This window comes from Chelonia mydas, chromosome 2 (assembly GCF_015237465.2).
Source record: "Chelonia mydas isolate rCheMyd1 chromosome 2, rCheMyd1.pri.v2, whole genome shotgun sequence".
Taxonomy (NCBI): Eukaryota; Metazoa; Chordata; order Testudines; family Cheloniidae; genus Chelonia; species Chelonia mydas.
In genome coordinates, this window is record NC_057850.1 from 197,657,251 (window position 1) to 197,678,782 (window position 21,532).

Here is a 21,532-nt window from a genome sequence, read left to right on the forward strand (position 1 = left end):
GCTGCAGATAGGGCCAAATTTGAGCCAGTGGCCTAAGGGAGAAAGGCTCCATGTTTCATTACAAATTACATATAGGCATTAAGTATCCCAGGTAGATTGACTTTTTAAAAGAATTGTCATTCTATACGGACCTGCTTTGGGGCTTGTCTACACTACCGGCCAGATAACGGGCAGCGATCAATCCAGTGGGGGTCGATTTATCGTGTCTAGTGTAGACATGATAAATTGACCGCCGGTTGCTCTAGCATAGACTCTGGTACTCCACCTCAACGAGAAATGCAAGGGGAATCGACGGGACACCGCAGTGAAATCACTGCAGTAAGTAGATCTAAGTATGTTGACTTCAGCTACATTATTCACATAGCTGAAGTTGCGTAACTTAGATCTATTTTCCACCCCCCCCCCCCCCCCCCCCCCCCCCCCCCCCCCGCATAGTGTAGACCAGCTCTTCTTTTTATAAATAAGGAACTTCATGCTGTTTTGCACTACCAATATTCTTGACAAAGGGGGTCACAGTTTTGTGACTGAGACATGGGACTGGGAATAAAGAGATGTGGGGTCTGTTCCTGTCTCTTCCACAGATGTCCTGCATAATATTGGGCCAGTCACTTACCAGAGCTGTGCCTCAGTTTCTCCAGTTGCAAAATGGGTAGTAGTTCCCATGTGAGTAGCTCCCTTGAAGTTACTCAGACTACTTGCTTAAATTAAACACATGCTTAAGTGTTTTGTTGGGCTAGAGAGCTCAGCACCTTTCAGGATTGACTGTAAAAGTGGGCTAGTGTGCATGTACATGACATTATCTTACACACAGTGAGCTTGATTTGTCAGTGCCTTGCACCTTGTGTAGTAATTTACACCTGCGTGAAACTGAACCAAATCTGAATTCTCTGCTCAGTTGTACTGGGGACAGTGTTTTACACCCACTTTGCATATCTGTGAATGAGTATACAAGATATAAGGAAGTGGAGAGTCTGAGTCAGTCAGAGCCCCATTATATTCACACTCTATTTGTTTGCATTCCCTTAACTCCCATCTCTCAGTTTGGTTCACTGAGTCTGAATGGGTCTAAGATGGTGTAATTTATGTGTTTAGGTGATGAAAAGGAGGTAGCAGAAAAAAAACCCCAACAGAAGGGTGAATTACACCAGTTTAGACTCGCTTAGAATCATTTAGGTGGCCTCTGACTTTGGCCAAATGTGTGATGGTGGCTACTGCCACAGAACAAGGGGGAAATGCAAATTTTGAAGATCTCAAGCAGAATGAAGAGAGATGGGCAGCTGACTAAACTCAGATAGCTGTGGCAAGGGGCTGGGCAGAAGGCTTTTTTGCGTAGTCTGTTCTGCAGTCTAAATGGAATAACCCTGATTTTACATGACAGAAAAAAGGATTTCAAGGCTGCTTCAGAAAAATCATCCTTATCAGAAGACATTTTATAAAATAAAATAAAGGACATGTGATTAATCTGTGATCAAGTAAAAAGACCAGTTAAGTATCTTTAAGTTTGGCAAAGGTCTGACATCTATCACTGTCAGGGTTCCTTCCCCACTCTGAACTCAAGGGTACAGATATGGGGACCCGCATGAAAGACCCCCTAAGCTTATTCTTACCAGCTTAGGTTAAAAACTCCCCCAAGGTACAAACTTTGCCTTGTCCTTGAACAGTATGCTGCCACCACCAAACGTTTTAAACAAAGAACAGGGAAAGAGACCACTTGGAGACGTCTTCCCCCAAAATATCCCCCCAAGCCCAACACACCCCCATTCCTGGGGAGGCTTGAGAATAATATCCTAACCAATTGGTTACAAAATCATCAAAGACCCAAACCCCTGGATCTTGGAACAATGGAAAAATCAGTCAGGTTCTTAAAAGAAGGATTTTATTTTTAAAAAAAGAAAGGTAAAAATCATCTCTGTAAAATCAGGATGGAAAATACTTTACAGGGTATTCAGATTCAAAACACAGAGGATCCCCCTCTGGGCAAAACCTTAAAGTTACAGAAAACAGGAATAAACCTCCCTCTTAACACAGGGAAAATTCACATAAAACAAATGATAAACTAATCCGCCTTGCCTGGTTTACCTATACTGATTGCAATATTGGAGACTTGGATTAGGATGGGTTGGAGAAGATGGATTTCTGTCTGGCCTCTCTCAGTCCCAAGAGAGAACAACCACGTAAACAAAGAGCACAAACAAAACCCTTCCCCACCCCCAATATTTGAAAGTATCTTGTCCCCTTATTGGTCCTTTGGGTCAGGTGCCAGCCAGGTTAGCTGAGCTTCTTAACCCTTTACAGGTAACATGATGTTGTTTCTGGCCAGGAGGGATTTTATAGCACTGTATACAGAAAGATAGTTACCCTTCCCTTTATATTTATGACAATCACCTTTGTTAAATTAAACAATTGGGTGGAAGAAGATGATTACTGTATTTGCTGAACACACTATACCTAATGAGAGCTTACATTTAGTGTTAGAAGATTGTAGGCAGTCCAGTTCCAAGCATAAACTCATTAGCAAAGTCACCTACCCTTTGAACCAGAAATGGCCTCTTTCTGTTTTTTGTAGTATCACCAAGAATGCACACAAGAGCTGTGCTATGTCAAAAAAAATCTTTTAGCTTTCATGAGCACTCAATCTCACTATTCACTGCCATTCTGTATGGTGCATCTGAAAGACTGTAGAGCTTACTTATTTTTCTAATGCTTCTTATTAACACTGATTGTTTTGATGCTATTGTTTAAACTTTCAGTTCTCTTACAGTGATCATTATCTGTCCTGTTTTTCTCCCACATCCTTCCTTGCTTTCTGAAGATAGCAGAAATCAAAGAGTTTTGTTAGTTTCTTTTTTGTGCAGTACTATCAATCAGGTATTTGTGTGTACCTAGACATCTAATTGTGCCTTTGAATTAGTCTATATACTTCCATCAGCATTACTCCATTTTATTTCAGACTGATATTTTAACATGGTTGCTATTGACATGCATTTCTAAAATTTTGTTTTTCGTGGGATCACGCCTCCTAGACGTGTGCTAGCAGATGGTATGCCTAGTGGCCAGAGCAGGAGATGGATGTCAAGGCATCTTCCTGATGCTTCCAGCAACTCACTGTAGTCTTCCTGTGCTTTAGTTTTCCCAGCTATAATATGGAGATAATAATACTTACCCCATCCTGTAAAGTACGGTGAGATCCATGGATAAAAGTGCAATATAAGTGCAGTGTATTACTGCTGCTGCTGTTGTTTTGGCATTGCCTTTGCATTTTAACATGCTCAGTGTGGGTTTGCAATGTCATTCTATGGCTTTTTTTTAACATTACCAGGACATTTCCATTAACTTACCTAGGTATTTTTATTGACCCCGTTCTGCTGACCTTATACAGTACCTGTGACAGAGCACTGGGCAACAGCAGCTGAGCCAGCACTCTGATCACTGCAGCTCCAATTAAACACTGCAGAACAAACTCTGTTAAGAAGAGCTGTACCTAATTGGTGGGTGGAGGAGACCTGGAAGGCTAATTAAGCCATTAGGCAGAGGTACAAAAAGGCACAGGAAAGAAGTAGGGAAGGGGATGGGGACAGAGGGATATATATATCTTCCATGCTTGCCTCAGCAGCTGAGGGCTCCCTAAAACTGAAGGAGTACGGCTGTATGGTGTACGAGGATGGTGGGAATCAACATGGTAAATAAACTACACTGGGTGTTTTACTACCATGAAGGTCTCTGAATGGTTTGTGGACTTGAGCAGAAGCTGGAGCAAGGGGGCCCTGCCACACATGGAGGCTTGTCTGGAATCTTAGCCAGTGCAAGGGTTTGGCAGCCTGCATGATGGAGGAGACCCTGCAATGGCTGGTAAAACAGCAAGAATAAATGCAGAAGACCCTGCAAAGTTTTGAACAATCCCACCACAGGGAGAGGCAGGCTTTGTTTGCTTGGCAAGCGGAAAAGCCTGAAAGATTTCATAAGGGAACAAGCCAACATGCAGCAATACCTCCTACAGAATGTGATGAGTCCCATGGTGGGGGGTGGTGCCTGGACACAGGGCCTAAGACTATGTAAGATGGGCCCTGAGAGATGATCCTGATGCATTCCTGTGCACTATTGAGAGGGTAGCTATGGGTGCAGGTTGGTATAAGGCAACCTGGGCCCTGATTCTGACTTCCTATCTGTCAGGGGAAGCCCAAGCAGCATATAGTTTTACAAAAGGTAGATCGTGTCAATCCAACCTGATCTCCTTCTGTGAAAAGGTAACAGATTTGTTAGACAAAGGAAATGCAGTGGATCTAATTTACCTCGATTTCAATAAGGCATTTGATACGGTTCCACATGGGGAATTATTCGTTAAATTGGAAAAGATGGGGATCAATATGCAAATTGAAAGGTGAATAAGGAACTGATTAAAGGGGAGACTACAGCTGGTCACAATGAAAGGTGAACTGTCAGGCTGGAAGAAGGTTACTAGTGGAGTTCCTCAGGGATCAGTTTTGGGACCAATCTTATTTAATCTTTTTATTACTGACCTTGGTATAAAAAGCGGGAATGCGCTAATAAAGTTTGCGGATGACACAAAGCTGGGAGGTATTGCCAATACAGAGAAGGACCGGGATATCATACAGGAAAATCTGGATGACCTTGTAAACTGGAGTAGGAGTAATAGGATGAAATTTAATAGTGAAAAGTGAAAGGTCATGTATTTAGGGATTAATAACAAGAATTTTTGTTATAAACTGGGGACGTGTCACTTGGAAGTAACGGAGGAGGAGAAGGACCTCGGAGTATTGGTTGATTACAGGATGACTATGAGCCGCCAATGTGATATGGCTGTGAAAAAAGCTAATGCGGTCTTGGGATGCATCAGGCGAGGTATTTCCAGTAGAGATAAGGAGGTGTTAGTACCATTATACAAGGCACTAGTGAGACCTCATCTGGAATATTGCGTGCAGTTCTGGTCTCCTATGTTTAAGAAAGATTAATTCAAACTGGAGCAGGTACAGAGAAGGGCTACTAGGATGATCCGAGGAATGGAAAACCTGTCTTATGAAAGGAGACTCAAAGAGCTTGGCTTGTTTAGCCTAACCAAAAGAAGGCTGAGGGGAGATATGATTGCTATCTATAAATATATCAGAGGGATAAATACCACGGAGGGAGAAGAATTATTTAAGCTCAGTACCAATGTGGACACAAGAACAAATGGATATAAACTGGCCATCAGGAAGTTTAGACTTGAAATTAGACAAAGGTTTCTAACCATCAGAGGAGTGAAGTTCTGGAACAGCCTTCCAAGGGAAGCAGTGGGGCCAAACGACATGTCTGGCTTCAAGACTAAGCTTGATAAGTTTATGGAGGAGATGATATGATGGGATAGCCTAATTTTGGCAATTAATTGATCTTCAACTATTAGCGGTAGATATGCCCAATGGCCTGTGATGGAATGTTAGATGGGGTGGGATCTGAGTTACTACAGAGAATTCTTTCCTGGGTGTCTGGCTGGTGAGTCTTGCCCACATGCTCAGGGTTTAGCTGATTGCCATATTTGGGGTCGGGAAAGAATTTTCCTCCAGGGCAGATTGGCAGAGGCCCTGGGGGTTTTTTGCCTTCCTCTGCAGCGAGGGGCATGGGTCACTTGCTAGAGGATTCTCTGCACCTTGAAGTCTTTAAACCATGATTTGAGGACTTCAATAGCTCAGACATAGGTTTGGGGTTTGTTACAGGAGTGGGTGAGATTCTGTGGCCTGTGTTGAGCAGGAGATCAGACTAGACGATCATAATGGTCCCTTCTGACCTTAAGGTCTATTATTCTATGATATGTGGCTCTGAGTGAAGAGCAGGCCAGGAATTCCGAGATGGCGAGGGCAGCCATCCTGGATCGGGTGGATCTGTCAATTGAGAAGTACTGCCAAAAGTTCAGATCCACAAGGTGGACTGGGGGTTTATGGCCCTGGGCAGTTCCCCAAACGTTGATGGACTGGGCCACCTGCTGGTTGAAACCAGAGGGGAAATAATGAATGTTCTGGTATTAGAACAGTTCCTTCAGGGCCTCCCTAAGAACATACGAGTGTGGGTCAGTTGGCCTCGACCAGGTATGGTGGATGTGGCCATGAAATTGACGGAGGAATACAGAGACAGACTTTCCCAAGAAAGAGGAACAACCCAGAAAAGAGGATCTAGAGAGTGGGAGGAAGACCAGAGAACCCACAGCAAGAAAGGGCATAGAGAGGATGAAGGAAGAACCCCAAGGAGCTCTGGCTGGGGCTTGACCCATTACATGCTATCAGTGCAGGTGACAGGGGCACATAAAAAGGGACTGCCCTTATACAGGGACTGTGGTTTTGCCAAGTTTTGTGGCTGGGCCAGAACTGGAGGGAAGAAACAAGGACAGAAACTGTCCACCAATTCGGTAATGATGGGGAGGACATTCCAGAGGGGCCCTGTGGATATGGCCTCAGGTTGCTCTCTTGTCTGGAGGGAGCTGGTGAAGTCTCACTGGATGGTTCCAGGAGCAACTATGGACATAGAATGTGTCCATGGGGATAAGAGACACTGCCCTATGGCCCAAGTGCCCCGGAAAGCCAGGGGAGGTTTAGTTGGAAACAGGTTGCAGCAGTGGAGGGGCTGGAGTCCCTTCCCAATATGGAAACAAGGTGGTGTAAAGAATCCCAGGTTGGGGAAAAGGAAACCAGAAGGGAGAGAAAAGAATAAGCCCATGGGAGAAACAATAGAAACCCTTAAACAAAAAGAAAGCCCAAGTCAGGAGGAAAGGAGACCTCCCCAGGAAATTGAAGGTGGGGGGATAGGAATTTAGGAAGGAGGTATGGGGGAAACAGACAGCCCAAACTCCTTAGGAGAGGTTGAGGGACATATGGTGCTCCCTGCAACACAATCCCACGGAGAAGAAACCCAGGCACCGTTTGGAGGTTTGGGAGAATCTGAGACTCTGAGGGATCAGGAGATAAAGGGAGTAACCTTGATCTTCTGCCAGATACTCTCCCTATTCTCCCCCTTCGTAATTCCCCATGGTGCCCTGGTGTGAAGACTTGTGGGCTGAGATGGAGCTATGGGGGTCTGCTCCACTGACAAAGTGTGACTTATGTGGGTGGAGAATGTGCAGACCCCACAAGGCAACCCAGATGATCACCCCAAGGACAGAGAGAGACTCTCACGGGGTGACACCTCAAATAAGGGTGGGAGAACATGGAAAGAAGACTTACTGTCAGGTAAGGGGGGGAGGTGTGTGAGAGAGCTCTGGGCAATAGCAGCTTGAACCAGTGCTCTGGTCACTGCAGGTCCAATTAAACACTGGCAGGAAGGAAGTCGGGACAGGGGGAAGCAGACGGAGGGAGGGAGAGATTACTCTTCCCTGCTTGCCTCAGGAGCTGAAGGCTCCCTAAGACTGAAGGAGTAAGGCTGTGTGGTGTACAAGGGTGGTTGGGTATCAAGATTGTAAATGAACTGCACCAGGTGTTTTACCAGCATAAAGGTCTCTGAGCAGTTTGTGGACTTGAGCAGAGGCAGGAGCGAATGGTTCCTCTGCCACAATACCCATTTCAAGTGAATAATGAAACAGGGCTAAATTCTCCTTCTGGATGTATATGAGAAGGAGGCATTCATAGCAGATAGTGGGAGCCACATGCATCTAAAGGAAGGTTTTTGCCCTTAAAGTGTTAACTTTGTTATAAAGAATATTAGAAAGACAACAGCTATTTTTCAATCAACATGAAAATTTACGTTGCATTATGGACATTATTAATGATGATGATGCATAAACAAATATAAGCATGTTAATTCTTTAGAAGCAATTGGGGGTGATGGCAGGATATCACGTCGTTGAAGGACTTGATTCAGCTCTCATTAAAGTTAGTGGAAAAACTCTGTTTTGACTTTAATTTTTATCTAACTACTTCTATATCCTTGTTAATGTAGTACCCTGAGTGTTCACACACATTAATGAACTGGTGGGAGTTGGATTGGGATTCAAATGGAAAAGGACAAATTTAGTAGGGTAAAAAACTATATTTTAAGCTTCTCAAAAGGTATTGCAAAAAACTGTAGGTTTTTTTTAAACCTCTCTAATTAAAAGTAGTTGACAGTGATCTAAGTAGTGATTTTTTTTCATATCTTGTTTTAATAATGACTTTGACAGAGATGAATTCTGAGAATTTGGATCTTCAGAAGAGAGATTTCTCAGTTAAACAAGATGTGTAAGGGGCAATGTGTGAATCCAGGCTCTGCAAGAGGGGATTTCTTTTATAGAGGGGTGGGAAGGCAAATATAAGGTTTAGCCTAGAGTCTGCTGATTCACACTTGAGAAAAGTTGATTCACACTGATTTACACTTGAAGAAAGTACTCTAAGTGATGGGCATGTGACAGTAGTATACTAGACGGTGAGAGCCTATCACAGTATGTTTCTCTGGCAAATGGAAAGTAGAGAATCAGTTCATTTCCAATAAATAGAAGGCTCTGGCTAACCAGAATAAGAATAATCAGATCTGTGAATGGCGCAGAGGGAACAAAAGCTTAAATGAGATTATTAGTGGTCCGTTTGTGGGAACCAACTATTCCTCATTGGTATGTTATTTTCTGACTCTTTAATATTTCATCTCAGATCTTTTATTTAGGTGTTCAGCACATTATTAGATCTGAGACTCTACTGCTGTTGCGGCAAACCTACCCCTAACATAGCAGTCCCAACACTGGCCTTTGAATGAGTTGCCTGCATCAGGTCCATAGTGCTGAGTTGCTTTAGTTTTTCCTCCCTGTTTTGCTCTCCCAGCTGCCTTTGGTATGACACTCCTGTCTAGTGTGCTGTAGTTTCAAAATTCAGTGTCAATTAAAATGTTTTCACTTCCCACCCTGACTAGTATGTGCCAAAAAGAAAGCCACTTTCTCATCTGTTAAGAGAGATCTATATCCCAGGCTCATGGATAATTTGCTTAGAATAGTGCTCATGTGTTCATGCTTACTCTCTTTACAGTATTAGAGTGAGGTAGCTAGAAATAAATTGGATCCGGGCGAGGTCTTTTTTGCCACATTGCTGACAATCTTTAAGATTAATCCTTATTCAGGTTTCAGCTCTACTCATTAAAATAATAATTAAGGAAAGAATTTCAGTGCAGGTTTAGAATCAGTGGTTTTATTTGGGGGTAAATTTTCAAAGCCGAGCACTGGGTTTATCTCAGAAACTTTATACATGTTCTCCTTTACTGTTAAAATAATGAAATCTGCTGTACAGTGACACACTTGATGAGATCATGGTGCTTTGTTCTTCTTATTTCCCCACATTCCAAAACATAAATATTCACAATTTGGACACTACAAATTTTACTTACCTGCCAAGGAATCTGACAGAGAGGTCAAGGTGACTCATCAAAATAGCATAGCTTTAAATAAAAAAGAGTTATAACTATTGTTATGACTTGTGATTTATTAAAAAACAACAACAAAATAGCACGAGACAGATCCAGCTAACAGTACTTTGCTTGGTGTAATCAAGGCCCTGGGTGCTCAATGGCAAGCTGGACCTAAAGTCTGTGACAAGGTCTGTGGAATCTGTAGCAGACTTGAAATTTTGCTCTATCTTCATTTAAAAATGGAGGATTTCATGATTTACATGTGCATGTGAATAATGCAATCAGTACAGTAGTCCCTCTGTTGTTTATTTGATGGTGTCCGTACACTTTCAGTTTTCAGTATACACTAGATATTTGTGTTCATAATAGGAATATATTGCATACGTGGTTGAGGATGGGGAAACAGAGTTTGGACAGCTAGGTATGGGAGATTTGAGGCTTTTCACCTTTGGAGAGGCATGGAAGGCAATATGAGGTTGTGGGAAAAACATGTTAGTAAGATGTTCTCCTATATGACTAGCAGTGAAATATTTAATAACGCTGACACCTTGGTTTCATATTTGATGAGAATGGAGTAGTTCACACCTTTTGTTTCAGGTTGTCTATGTACGCAAGAAGATTTACACTCAGTTTACATTTTTAAGGTTATTTTCATAAACTATGAAAGCTAGAAACACAAATTTTAATGAGAGTTTGGATTCTAGAATGCGGTTCTGCTGCAGGGAATAGAAAACCTGGCGAATTCCGCAGTCGTGGAATCATGGTTTATGTGGAACCTTGGGTAAATTCTTCAGATTACTGGCTGCTTAGAATCTTCAATTCATTTCAGTTACCTAACTAACCCCTAAACCAGTCCTGTGAGTTAAGTATGTATAATCCTGTCACAGGTTCGCCTGAACCAGTGGAGCATCTCACAAAGCAAACTCCTTTTAATTTTGCAGCACTCAATGGATATGCAACCCAAGGTGGCCATCTGGGCTTTAAATTCTACAATGTGGAACCTGGCCAGACCTGATTTAATTTTTTTTTTGCATTAAAATAGGGGAAATTCTTCCTCCCCTGTCCAATCATCACCCAGAACTGCCCCTGGGAAGAAGCAACCAGCTGTTTTTAGCTTTCCTGATGGGCCCCAATTGGCTTCTGTCTTCTCTGTCTCTTCTAGCTGCTGGAGGACCAATTCTTATTGGTTATGCTAGCAGATGATCCTGCATGAACTCTTTAGGCAGCTTTTGCAGGTGTAAACTTCCTGCTCTTCTCTCCCAAAAGGACACCTTATTTGGGCAAGGAGTGCCAAGAAAGAGGGCATCAGATACCTGAGTCACCTCATTACGAGTCCCCATTTTACAGATGGGTAAGTTGGGGGAGAGAGATTCATAGATTCCAAGCCAGACAAGATCATTGTGGTCATCTAGTCTGATCTCTTGCATAACACAGGCCATAAAATTTCACCAAAATAATTCCTAGAGCATATCTTTTAGAAAACATCCAATCTTGATTTAAAAATTGCCAGTGATAAGAGAATCCACCATGACCCTTGGTAAATTGTTCCAGTGGTTAATTATCCTCACTGTCAAAAATGTATCCTATTTCCTGTCTGAATTTGTCTAGCTTCAACTTCCAGCCTTTGTCTTTTAGACTGAAAAGTCCATTGTCAAATATTTGTTCCCCATGTAGGTACTTATAGACTGATCAAGTCACCTCTCAACCTTCTCTTTGTTAAGATACATAGATTGAGCTCCTTGACTGTATCACTATCAGGCATGTTTTCTAATCCATTAATCATTCTCGTGGCTCTTCTCTGAACCCTATTCAGTTTATCAACTGCCTTCTTGAATTTTGGGTGTCAGCTTGTCTGGAGTGACTCTTGAACATGGGTACCAAACTCAGGGCAGACTGCTACAAATCAGGGCACAAACCCCAAATTGGTTATATGTTCTATAATTAGATTTCCTCAACCAAGCTTCAAGTGTGTACTCCTTAAGCACTATAACTGCTTTAACTTGGAGTCACGGACAGTCCCCTTGGGCACTCCAGTCTACCTTGCCACCCAGGCAAGCCTGCCTTTGTGATAGATGGTCCTTTACAACAAAAATCACAATAATATTGAGGTTACTCTAAGTCCAAAAAGACCAGTCACTTACCCCAGGCCAATTGTACCTCAGATCTCAAACCAAAGACAACATTTATAGCCAATCCTGTAATAAACTAACTAAAGACTTATTAACTAGGAAAAAAATCAGTTATTAACAAGTTTGTTTATATTTACAGGAGATAATGCTGCCCTCTTCTTATTTACAATGTCCCCAGAAAGTGAGAACAGGCATTTGCATGGGACTTTTGTAGCCAGCATTGCAAGCTATTTATGTGCCAGATATGCTAAACATTTGTATGCCCCTTCATGCTTTGGCCACCATTCCAGAGGACATGCTTCCATGCAGATGATGCTCATTAAAATAATGTGTTAATTAAATTTGTGACTTAACTCCTTGGTGGAGAATTGTATGTACCTGGCACTATTTTACCCACATTCTGCCATATATTTCATGTTCCAGCAATCTCAGATAATGTCCCAGCACATGTTCATTTTAAGAATACTTTCACTGCAGATTTGACAAAACGCAAAGAAGGTACCAATGTGAGATTTCTAAGGATAGCTATAGCACTCGACCCAATGTTTAAGAATCTGAAATGTCGTCCAAAATCTGAGAGGGATGAGGTGTGGAGCATGCTTTCAGAAGTCTTAAAAGAGCAACACTCTGATGCAAAAACTGCAGAACCCGAACTACCAAAAAGAAAATCAACCTTCTGCTGGTGGTATCTGACTCAGATAATGAAAATGAACATGCATCAGTCCGCAATGCTTTGGATTGTTATCAAGTAGAAACCATCATCAGCATGGACGCATGTCCCCTGGAATGGTGGTTGAAGCATGAAGGGGCATATGAATCTTTAGTGCATCTGGCACATAAATATCTTGCATTGCCAGCTACAATAGTGCCATGAGAATGCCTGTTCTCACTTTCAGGTGACATTGTAAATAAGAAGTGGGCAGCATTATCGCCTGCAAATGTAAACAAACATGTTTTTCTGAGTGATTGGCTGAACAAGAAGTATGACTGAGTGGACTTGCAGGCTATAAAATTTTACATTGTTTTATTTTTAATGCAGTTTTTTGTACATAATTCTACATTTGTAAGTTCAACTTTCATGATAAAGCGATTGCACTACAGTACTTGTACTTGCAGGTGAATTGAAATGCTACTTTTGTTTTTTTTTACCGTGCAAATACTTGTAATAAAAAATAAATATAAAGTGAGCACTCTGCATTTTGTATTCTGTATTGTAATTGAAATCCATATATTTGAAAATGTAGAAAACATGCAAAAATATTTAAATAAAGGGTATTCTATTATTAACAGTGCGATTAATCGCAATTAATTTTTTTAATCACTTGACAGCCTTACTAAACAGTAATAAGTCATCAGGACCAGATGGTATGCACTCAAGAGTTCTGAAGGAACTCAAATGTGAAATTGCAGAACTGCTAACTGTCGTCTGTACCCTATCATTTAAATCAGGTTCTGTACCAAATGACTGGAGGATAGCTAATGTGACGCCAATAGATGAACATAATTTGTTGGGGAAGGGTCAACATGGTTTTTGTAAAGGGAAATCATGCCTCACCAATCTACTAGAATTCTTTGAGCGGGTCAGGAAGCATGTGGACAAGAGGGATCCAGTGGATATAATGTACTTAGATTTTGAGAAAGCCTTTGTCAAGGTGGCTCACCAAAGAATCTTAAGCAAAGTAAACTGTCATGGGATAAGAGGGAAGATCCTCTCATGGATTGGTAACTGGTTAAAAAATAGGAAACTAGGGGTAGGAATAAATGGTCAGTGTTCAGAATGGAGAGAGGTAAATAGTGGAGTCCCCCAGGGGGTTGTACTGGGATCAGTCCTATTCAACATATTCATAAGTGATCTGGAAAAAGGGGTAAACAGTGAGGTGGCAAAATTTGCAGATGATATAAAACTACTCAAGATAGTTATGTCCCAAACAGACTGGATCTCATAAAACTGGGTGACAAAATGGCAACAAAATGGCAGATGAAATTCAATGTTGAAAAATGAAAAGTAATGCACATTGGAAATCATAATCCCAAGTATACATCTAAAAAATGATGGGGTCTAAATTAGCTGTTACCACTCAAGAAAGAGATCTTGGAGTCACATCCACTCAATGTGCAGTGGCAGTCAAAAAAGCTAACAGAATGTTGGGAATCATTAAGAAGGGGATAGATAATAAGACAGAAAATATCATATAGCCACTATATAAATCCATGATACCCCCACATCTTGAATACTGCATGGGGATGTGGTTGCCCCTTCTCAAAAAAGATATATTGGATTTGGAAAAGGTTCAAAAAATGGCAACGAAAATGATTAGGGTTATGGAATGGCTTCCATATGAGGAGAGATTAATAAGACTGGGATTCTTCAGCTTGGAAAAGAGATGACTAAGGGGGGATATGATAGAGGTCTGTAAAATCATGATTAGTGTGGAGAAAGTAAATAAGGAAGTGTTGTTTACTCCTTCTCATAACAGGAGAACTAGCGGGTCATCAAATGAAATTAATAGGCAGCAGGTTTAAAATAAACAAAAGGAAGTATTTTTTCACATGACGCACAGTCAACCTGTGGAACTCCTTGCCAGAGGATGTTGTGAAGGCCAAGACTATAACAGGGTTAAAAAAAAGAACTAGATAAGTTCATGGAGGATAGGACCATCAATGGCTATTAGCCAGGATGGGCAGGGATGGTGTCCCTAGCCTCTGTTTGCCAGAAACTGGGAATGGGCGATAGGGGATAGATCACTTGACAATTACCTCTTCTGTTCATTTCCTCTGGGGCACCTGGCATTGGCCACTGTCGGAAGACAGGATACTGGGGTAGATGGACCTTTGGTCCGACCCACTATGGCCGTTCTTATGTTCTTACTGATCTAAATAACACAGTGGGAGTAAGAGTTGCAAAACTGGGGTCTCTGTGTCTGTGTTTAACCATCTGTAAAACTGAGATATTAGTAACTACTTCAGAATGGTATTATGAGATTTATTTGATGTTTGTAAAATGCTTTAAGATTCATGGATGAAAAGTTTTATGTATTATTTATTTATTATGTTGCGTGGGCTGGAAAATATTTCTTACCTACCCAAATTGACTCCATGATTTGCTCAGAAAATGACACATTTTATATTTATTTCCTTATTCTGTAAAGTCAACCACCATTCTTGTTTTTTAAAATATGGAAAGCCCTGGGTTATTTGATTTTTTGTTTGTGACACATTAATAAACTCTTGACTCTTCCTAAAAAGGGGCAAAATCTGGTTCTTGGAGCCAGATAGGCGATGATGGAAGGGATTTCCCTACTTTAACTTACAAAGAAATCACTGCCCACAAAACACTCTCTCCTTTTAGTTCTGTCCCTCTGTTAGATCTCTGTGATGCCTGGCTCTCTCACTTTTATACCTGTAGAGAAGGGGGAGCTCATCTGTCATACTGGTAAAGCAGGCCTGTTATGCTTGTCTGTGTGGGGTCAGATCCACTGTCAATCCATCGGGGTGGAACCTGCCCCCTCCACAGTCCAAGAGGCACATGCGTACTACTTCTTCCCTAATATCATTCTGAAGACCCTAGCTGGGGCATGATACCTTGGGGCAGATGAAGGGATTAGGCAGCCACTTAGGCATAACCCAGCCATCATTTGGGGATAGCTTCCCTCCTTAGGTAATACATAGCGCTCTGAAGCTGCAGGTTCACCTGAGCTATGAAGCTGTGTTGGGTTCTGTGTAACATGTGCTGGGACTGAATGATAGTTCTGCATGGAACCAAACTTTATTAAGAACAAGTACTTAAGGATTTTTGGGGATTTAATTTTAAAAGCTCTACTTGTGTTTTTCTGTCTCTTCAGATCTGTGAAAAGTGATGTTCACAGTGAAGGACACACACTGGAGATAGAACTGTGCTCCTCCTCGGACCAACTCTCGGATAAAAAAAAGATACCAGATTTTATTGAGAAAGTAAGTATAAGGAAAACAACTTGAAAAGGACACAACACGCCTAATGACTGCTGCTAGTTGTGTCCGTCAGGGGAAATAGCCACTGCAAGTTCATCTTTCCTCCTCCTCCTCCTCCTCCTCCCCACATTCTGTATATTTCAAACATTAACAAGGCTTCAGTAGAGTTTGCTACTCTTTTATGATTCCAATATCTGGACAGCATCTTCTCAAGCAATTATAGTGACCAGTGAAACAAGTCATTGACCATTCTGTTATGAGAAAATGACTTGCTGTACCACAGGGTGAGTGATCTCAAGTAGATGTTAATTAACTCATTTTACTACTGTACAATATATCCCTGCACTGTAATTGACTGTTGGGCACAGTCTCAGCTAAAATAATATCTGTTTCCACTTTGGTGCCAATTGTTCGGAATTATTTGAGTTTAACACTGGGATAATACTGTAGGTAAAGAGGCTCATTATTTCCCAGAGTTGTCCTTGCATAAAATTATTTTAAGCGAGATGTGTTCAAACTTCTTCAGTCGTGGTCCCCCCTTACTAGTAACGGAATCTCTCTGTGCCCTTCCCCCTTTACTGCACAGCCAAGGCTTCCTCAGCAGCGGAGCTTGGGCTGAAGGCAGAGCTGGGGTTGGGGGAGGAGCTGGGGCTAGAGTCAGAGCTGGTCTGCGGGTGGAGAGGGAATGAGGGCAGAACCAGGCTGGGGGCCATGAGGAGCTGAGGCTGGGGTTGGAGCTGGTTTGGAGGCAGAGAGGGAATGAGGGTGGGGCTGGGCCTGGAGGACTGGGGGCTGAATGGGGTTGAGGGAGGAGTGAGGCTGGTGGCAGAGTTGGGGTTGGAAGCGTGGTGCTTCCTCCTCCCCCCCCCCCCCCCCGTGGAGGCCGCCTCCCCCCCCGAATGTTTCTCCATGCCCCCCTAGGCAGTGAGGCAGTGAGGTCCAGTCATGATGTCACTTCCCCCTTTTATATCTTATTCCAACTTGCTGGAAAGCTCTTTTTCTGTGACCTGGGTCAAACAGTTCCCATTGTATAGTGTTATCTCTGAGAGGTTTCTATCGTACACAGTTCCTGGGGTAATCCTTATGCTTGTGCATATATCCTCAATAAGCCATCAACTTTGTTTGACCTTTTTATTGTTGTACCTGAAAGGCTGCTTGTGGGTGTTCTCAACCTCATATGTTTCAGTAGCACATACATGGCCAAACTTCATAACTTCACATACAATGATAGCACATACAATCTAATGAGATATTAATGTCTAGCAGATCAAGACTTTTAGAATGATACCTCACAAGGCATACTTTGTATAAAACATTGCAAAATTATATGACAGTGGTGAATATGGGGATGCCAGGGTGGCACAGGATTGTTGGTTGTTTTAAAAAGAGAACACCACCGTTAATCTCCCCAAAGCATGAAACACAATACAAGCTATTTAATTTTTGATTACTGAATATTCAGATCCTCAGTCATGTGGATTCCTACTACCTTTTGACTTACCAGTGACTTTTCTTGGAGTGGAGATTTTTTTCCAGTAACTTAATTATCTATATGAGTTTTATTATGCAATGCTGAACGAGGGTGATTAACATTGACTCTGAGCAAAGGAACATCTTTGATAGTGTCTATCCTCAGTTGACTCTCTGCTTCACCCCAGACACTAGCCATCACATTGCATACAACTGGACTATTTGTTCCTGGAAAATGCAGGGGAAATTCTGCTTGGTATAGCCATAGGTCTTGAACAAACATTAGCAGTTATAAAAAGAAAAAAAGTTTTGATTGATTCAAGTGAAATATCCTGTTTTTCTTTAAAGACACTGAGACATGATGTGAGCATATGTTCTCTTTACTTGAAAACAAAACAAGAAGCCCAAGAAAATCTTTCAATCACATCTGTATTCTAGGTGTAACTCGTGTTAGGAATCTTCTATGATGGGACCTCCCTCTAGCCTCCCACTTTTATTCTGACCTCCCATAAATGATCTGCCATGGCTAGATGCATGAAGGAAGTGTTATGGAGACAAGTGTTGAAGGAAATGTTATGGAGCTTTGTGGAGACAGAGGTGTAGGGAAGGGGAAACTGAACTGATGTCTGTAGGAAGGAGATAGTAATTTTCGAAATGTGTCAATATGTGAATACCAAACTTTGCAAAATAGATATGCTGCTCTCAGGACTTTTGCTTTACACATCAATCTGCGATCCTCTTCTGTAGAAGTTCTGTAACAGACATAGAGGATTCATACATTCCCAATAGATTCTAGATTAGTGAGGCATTCAGGTTAAAAAGCAGTTGCTAGTTGTGATTCATTTTCTGCTCTTTGGCTGTAAAAAATTACTGATATGCATCATTTTGCACCTTTGTCTCCTAGCCAAATAATGTTCTGTAGAAAACTTTCAGTTTGATCCCACTGCGGAGGTTGGACAGCCTGCTTCTCTCTCCCTCAACTCCTCTGAACTCAGTATCCTTCACTGTTCCAGTTGTGATTGGCCTGGGGAAGGCTGAACCAAAAACCACAGTCTGAAACCCAGTGGTGGGCATTGTCTTTGGATCTTTCCAACCACACCTAAGTCTTACTCCATTGCTCTGTCCACTTTCGCTGAAGTGACCTTAAGATGCGGCTTATTGTATTTAACTGGTCTTCAGCAGAATGAGCACCACATACAACCTGATCAGGGCTGTAACTCATGACCTAAACTCACTGTGTATCAGTGAAGTCTGGCTGGGTGACTCTGGTGGACCTGTACTAACAGCTGGTGCCAAGTGGTAACTTTGTGATGCCTGACTCTAGGGGGGACAAGGAAGGAGTAGCAGCCATAGTTTTGCACTCTCAACAGTGGACTAGTTCAAATGTGTTTGCATGGTATGTGAATGCCAGGTTAAAGAGTAGCCATATGATAGTTGTATATAACCACACTCCTGTGGATTTCCTACTGGAGCAGATCAAGCTGCTATCAAGCCTGTTTTTAGCATCCCCCTGTAGTCATAGTCTTTGGTTACTTCAGTGACCGCACAGATGACATCTCCAACACTGGCTCAGAATCTGTCCGTATTCAGCATGTGGTTCTTCTCTTTGATCTCCGAAGCAAATTATGTAGCCAGACACACCCTGACCCTGATCTTTACTGCTCGCTGTACTCATCTTCTACAAATGGAAGTGCCGAGCCAGGGCAGTGATAGTCTACCTTCTGAGACATTAGAATGCAGTGGGATTCTAGGCAATCTGGAAGAGGTATACCACACAATTGCCAGATCGCTAGGCCATTAATCATCTGCTACCCATAGTCATTGATTTACTTAAACCCAGGAGTCAGCACCCCATCCAGGTCTCCCTGGCTCAAAGGCAAGCTGCAACAGATGAAACAGGAAGGTCGGATAATGGACTGTTGCTGGAGGAAGGGCAGCTTTGAATCTGTGGGACAGCATCACAAGGCGATTGTACAAATCTTTGCCAGAACGATGTAGGAAAGCAAAGAAATCTCTTTCTCGTCCTCCATCGTTGTCGCCGCATAGTTACAATAGTGGAGCTGTTCCAGAAGCACCTTTCTCCTTAAGTGCATGAAAGGGCAGATAGATGGGGAAGACTGCAGTTGTATCATAGGACACATGTGGAGTTAGACAAGATACATGTGTATTAACTGGAGAGGGGGAAAGGCTAAAGAGCTACACTCTGTAGTACATTTAAAAACAACTTTGTTTTTAAGTAAAAGGGACTAACACTTTGATTTCTAATCAATTATTTATATCTTCTACAAAAAAACCCACAAAAAATCTTTCAGATTATTTTATTTTGTTAGATGACTGTTCCTGATTTCTTCCAGTTTTGGGTCCTTTTATTCCACATCTCTAACTCTTCATTGCTAGTACTTTGCTTTGGACTTAACCCTCTTTTCAGCAGGAAAGAATAGCTGGACATGGCAATTTTTGGAGTCTATTAATGCTGTTGCTGGGCTGGTTAATGGTTTGCTGCATAGTGGTTGTCATAAATATAAAGGGAAGGGTAAACCCCTGTAAAATCCCTCCTGGCCAGAGGAAATCTCCTCTCACCTGTAAAGGGTTAAGAAGCTAAAGGTAACCTCGCTGGCACCTGACCAAAATGACCAATGAGGAGACAAGATAATTTCAAAAGCTGGGAGGAGGGAGAGAAACAAAGGGTATGTGTGTCTGTCTATATTTTGTCTTTGCCCGGGATAGACCAGGAATGAAGCCTTAGAACTTTTAGTAAGTAATCTAGCTAGGTACGTGTTAGATTATGATTTCTTTAAATGGCTGAGAAAAGAATTGTGCTGAATAGAATAACTATTTCTGTCTGTGTATCTTTTTTGTAACTTAAGGTTTTGCCTAGAGGGGTTCTCTATGTTTTGAATCTAATTACCCTGTAAAGTATTTACCATCCTGATTTTACAGGGGGGATTTTTTTTTATTTCTATTTACTTCTATTTCTATTAAAAGTCTTCTTGTAAGAAAACTGAATGCTTTTTCATTGTTCTCAGATCCAAGGGTTTGGGTCTGTGGTCACCTATGCAAATTGGTGAGGCTTTTTATCCAACATTTCCCTGGAAAGGGGGGGTGCAAGTGTTGGGAGGATTGTTCATTGTTCTTAAGATCCAAGGGTCTGGGTCTGTAGTCACCTAGGCAAATTGGTGAAGCTTTTTACCAAACCTTGTCCAGGAAGTGGGGTGCAAGGTTTTGGGAAGTATTTTGGGGGGAAAGACGTGTCCAAACAGCTCTTCCCCAGTAACCAGTATTTGTTTGGTGGTGGTAGCGGCCAATCCAAGGACAAAGGGTGGAATATTTTGTACCTTGGGGAAGTTTTGACCTAAGCTGGTAAAGATAAGCTTAGGAGGTTTTTTTCATGCAGGTCCCCACATCTGTACCCTAGAGTTCAGAGTGGGGGAGGAACCTTGACAGTGGTACAAAGAGCTCTTCCCTGTATTCTCTGAGTACATTGTCTCTGTTGAAGCTCAGTAGAAAAATATTTTGTAAAAATATCAAACATTATTCTGTAGTTTAAACTGGCATTCTTGATATGCTTTTTGCTTAGAAATTTATTACAGAGCCTATCAGATGATGGGCAGAGCAGGTGGAAATAAAAGATGGAAAGGGGGAAGAATTTGGACCATGAATATTGGTCGTAGCAGTCATTCTTCAAATGAATAAACAGTCTGAATGTACTTGGATGGTTGGGAAATTACCCCTCTAGAGTATCATTTATTACTCAGAGGGATTACTTATCTTGATGTGATCTGAAACTCTTTCAAATCATTTCCATCCTTCAGACCCTTGGTTCTCAAGTGTACGTACAAGAGAACAATACATTTATTTCTGTAACACATTGTAATAAAAACCATCTTAGACCAACTTTGTTTTCTGCATGTTTTCAGTGCAGAGTAATGCTTAATTTTTTTTAATTTGGGTTCCTGGTGTAGATATGATCTAGAAGCAATGGTTAAAACTGGACAGCAATGGCCCAGCTGTTGGCTGTCTGCTGCAATAATGGTATTTGTTGAAGTGTGTTTTGTTAACATTTTGAAAGAATGTATAAAACAAAGTATGGTGAAAAATCACATATACTGTATGTTAAGCAGTATAGTGTGAAGGGGAACATCTGTTCCTGGTTAAACTTCTTTCAATGTGAGTTCTTTTGACTCAGCCATTTAACTCTGGTGTTGAGATATAAGCTGCATGAATGTCACAAAACTATTTTCATGATGTTCCCAGGGGCCTTGGAATCCTTTGACCCAGTAGATTTTGGGGTCATCCTCTTGACCAGGGTAAAAATAGATGTAAACTACACAGTCTATGGCTTCAGTGTTCCAGTAATTGTCTGGAAAAAAAGAAAATATTTGGTAACAGTGGATCTGTTTGTATTTGGTATTGTCCTGAAGGAAGGTATGGGCAAATTGTTCAGTCTGTTGAACTGCAGCTTCTACTGTAGATACTAGATAGTTGTTAAGTGAAAGCAAGTATGGGTTGAGGCTGATATTCTCAGGTTAAAAATAATACTTAATTCCTGCAAATAACATTGTAGATCACGAAAACTAAGACAACTTGTAATATCTAATCTATGTCCATTACACTTTACATTTTGTGTTTTTCCCAGCTTG

At 41.7% G+C, this 21,532-nt stretch overlaps 1 protein-coding gene across 7 annotated transcripts in view; it reads left to right on the forward strand.

Moving 5' to 3' along the window:
- The window catches only part of RFTN1 (raftlin, lipid raft linker 1), a 114,517-nt gene that overhangs the window by 39,588 nt on the left and 53,397 nt on the right, over positions 1 to 21,532 (forward strand). For all 7 annotated transcript variants that reach the window (XM_027822000.3, XM_037890466.2, XM_027822007.3 and 4 more), the window contains exon 4: positions 15,317 to 15,425. In XM_027822000.3, the coding sequence (XP_027677801.1) occupies positions 15,317 to 15,425 (109 nt within the window). The remainder of the gene's footprint in view (positions 1 to 15,316; positions 15,426 to 21,532) is intronic.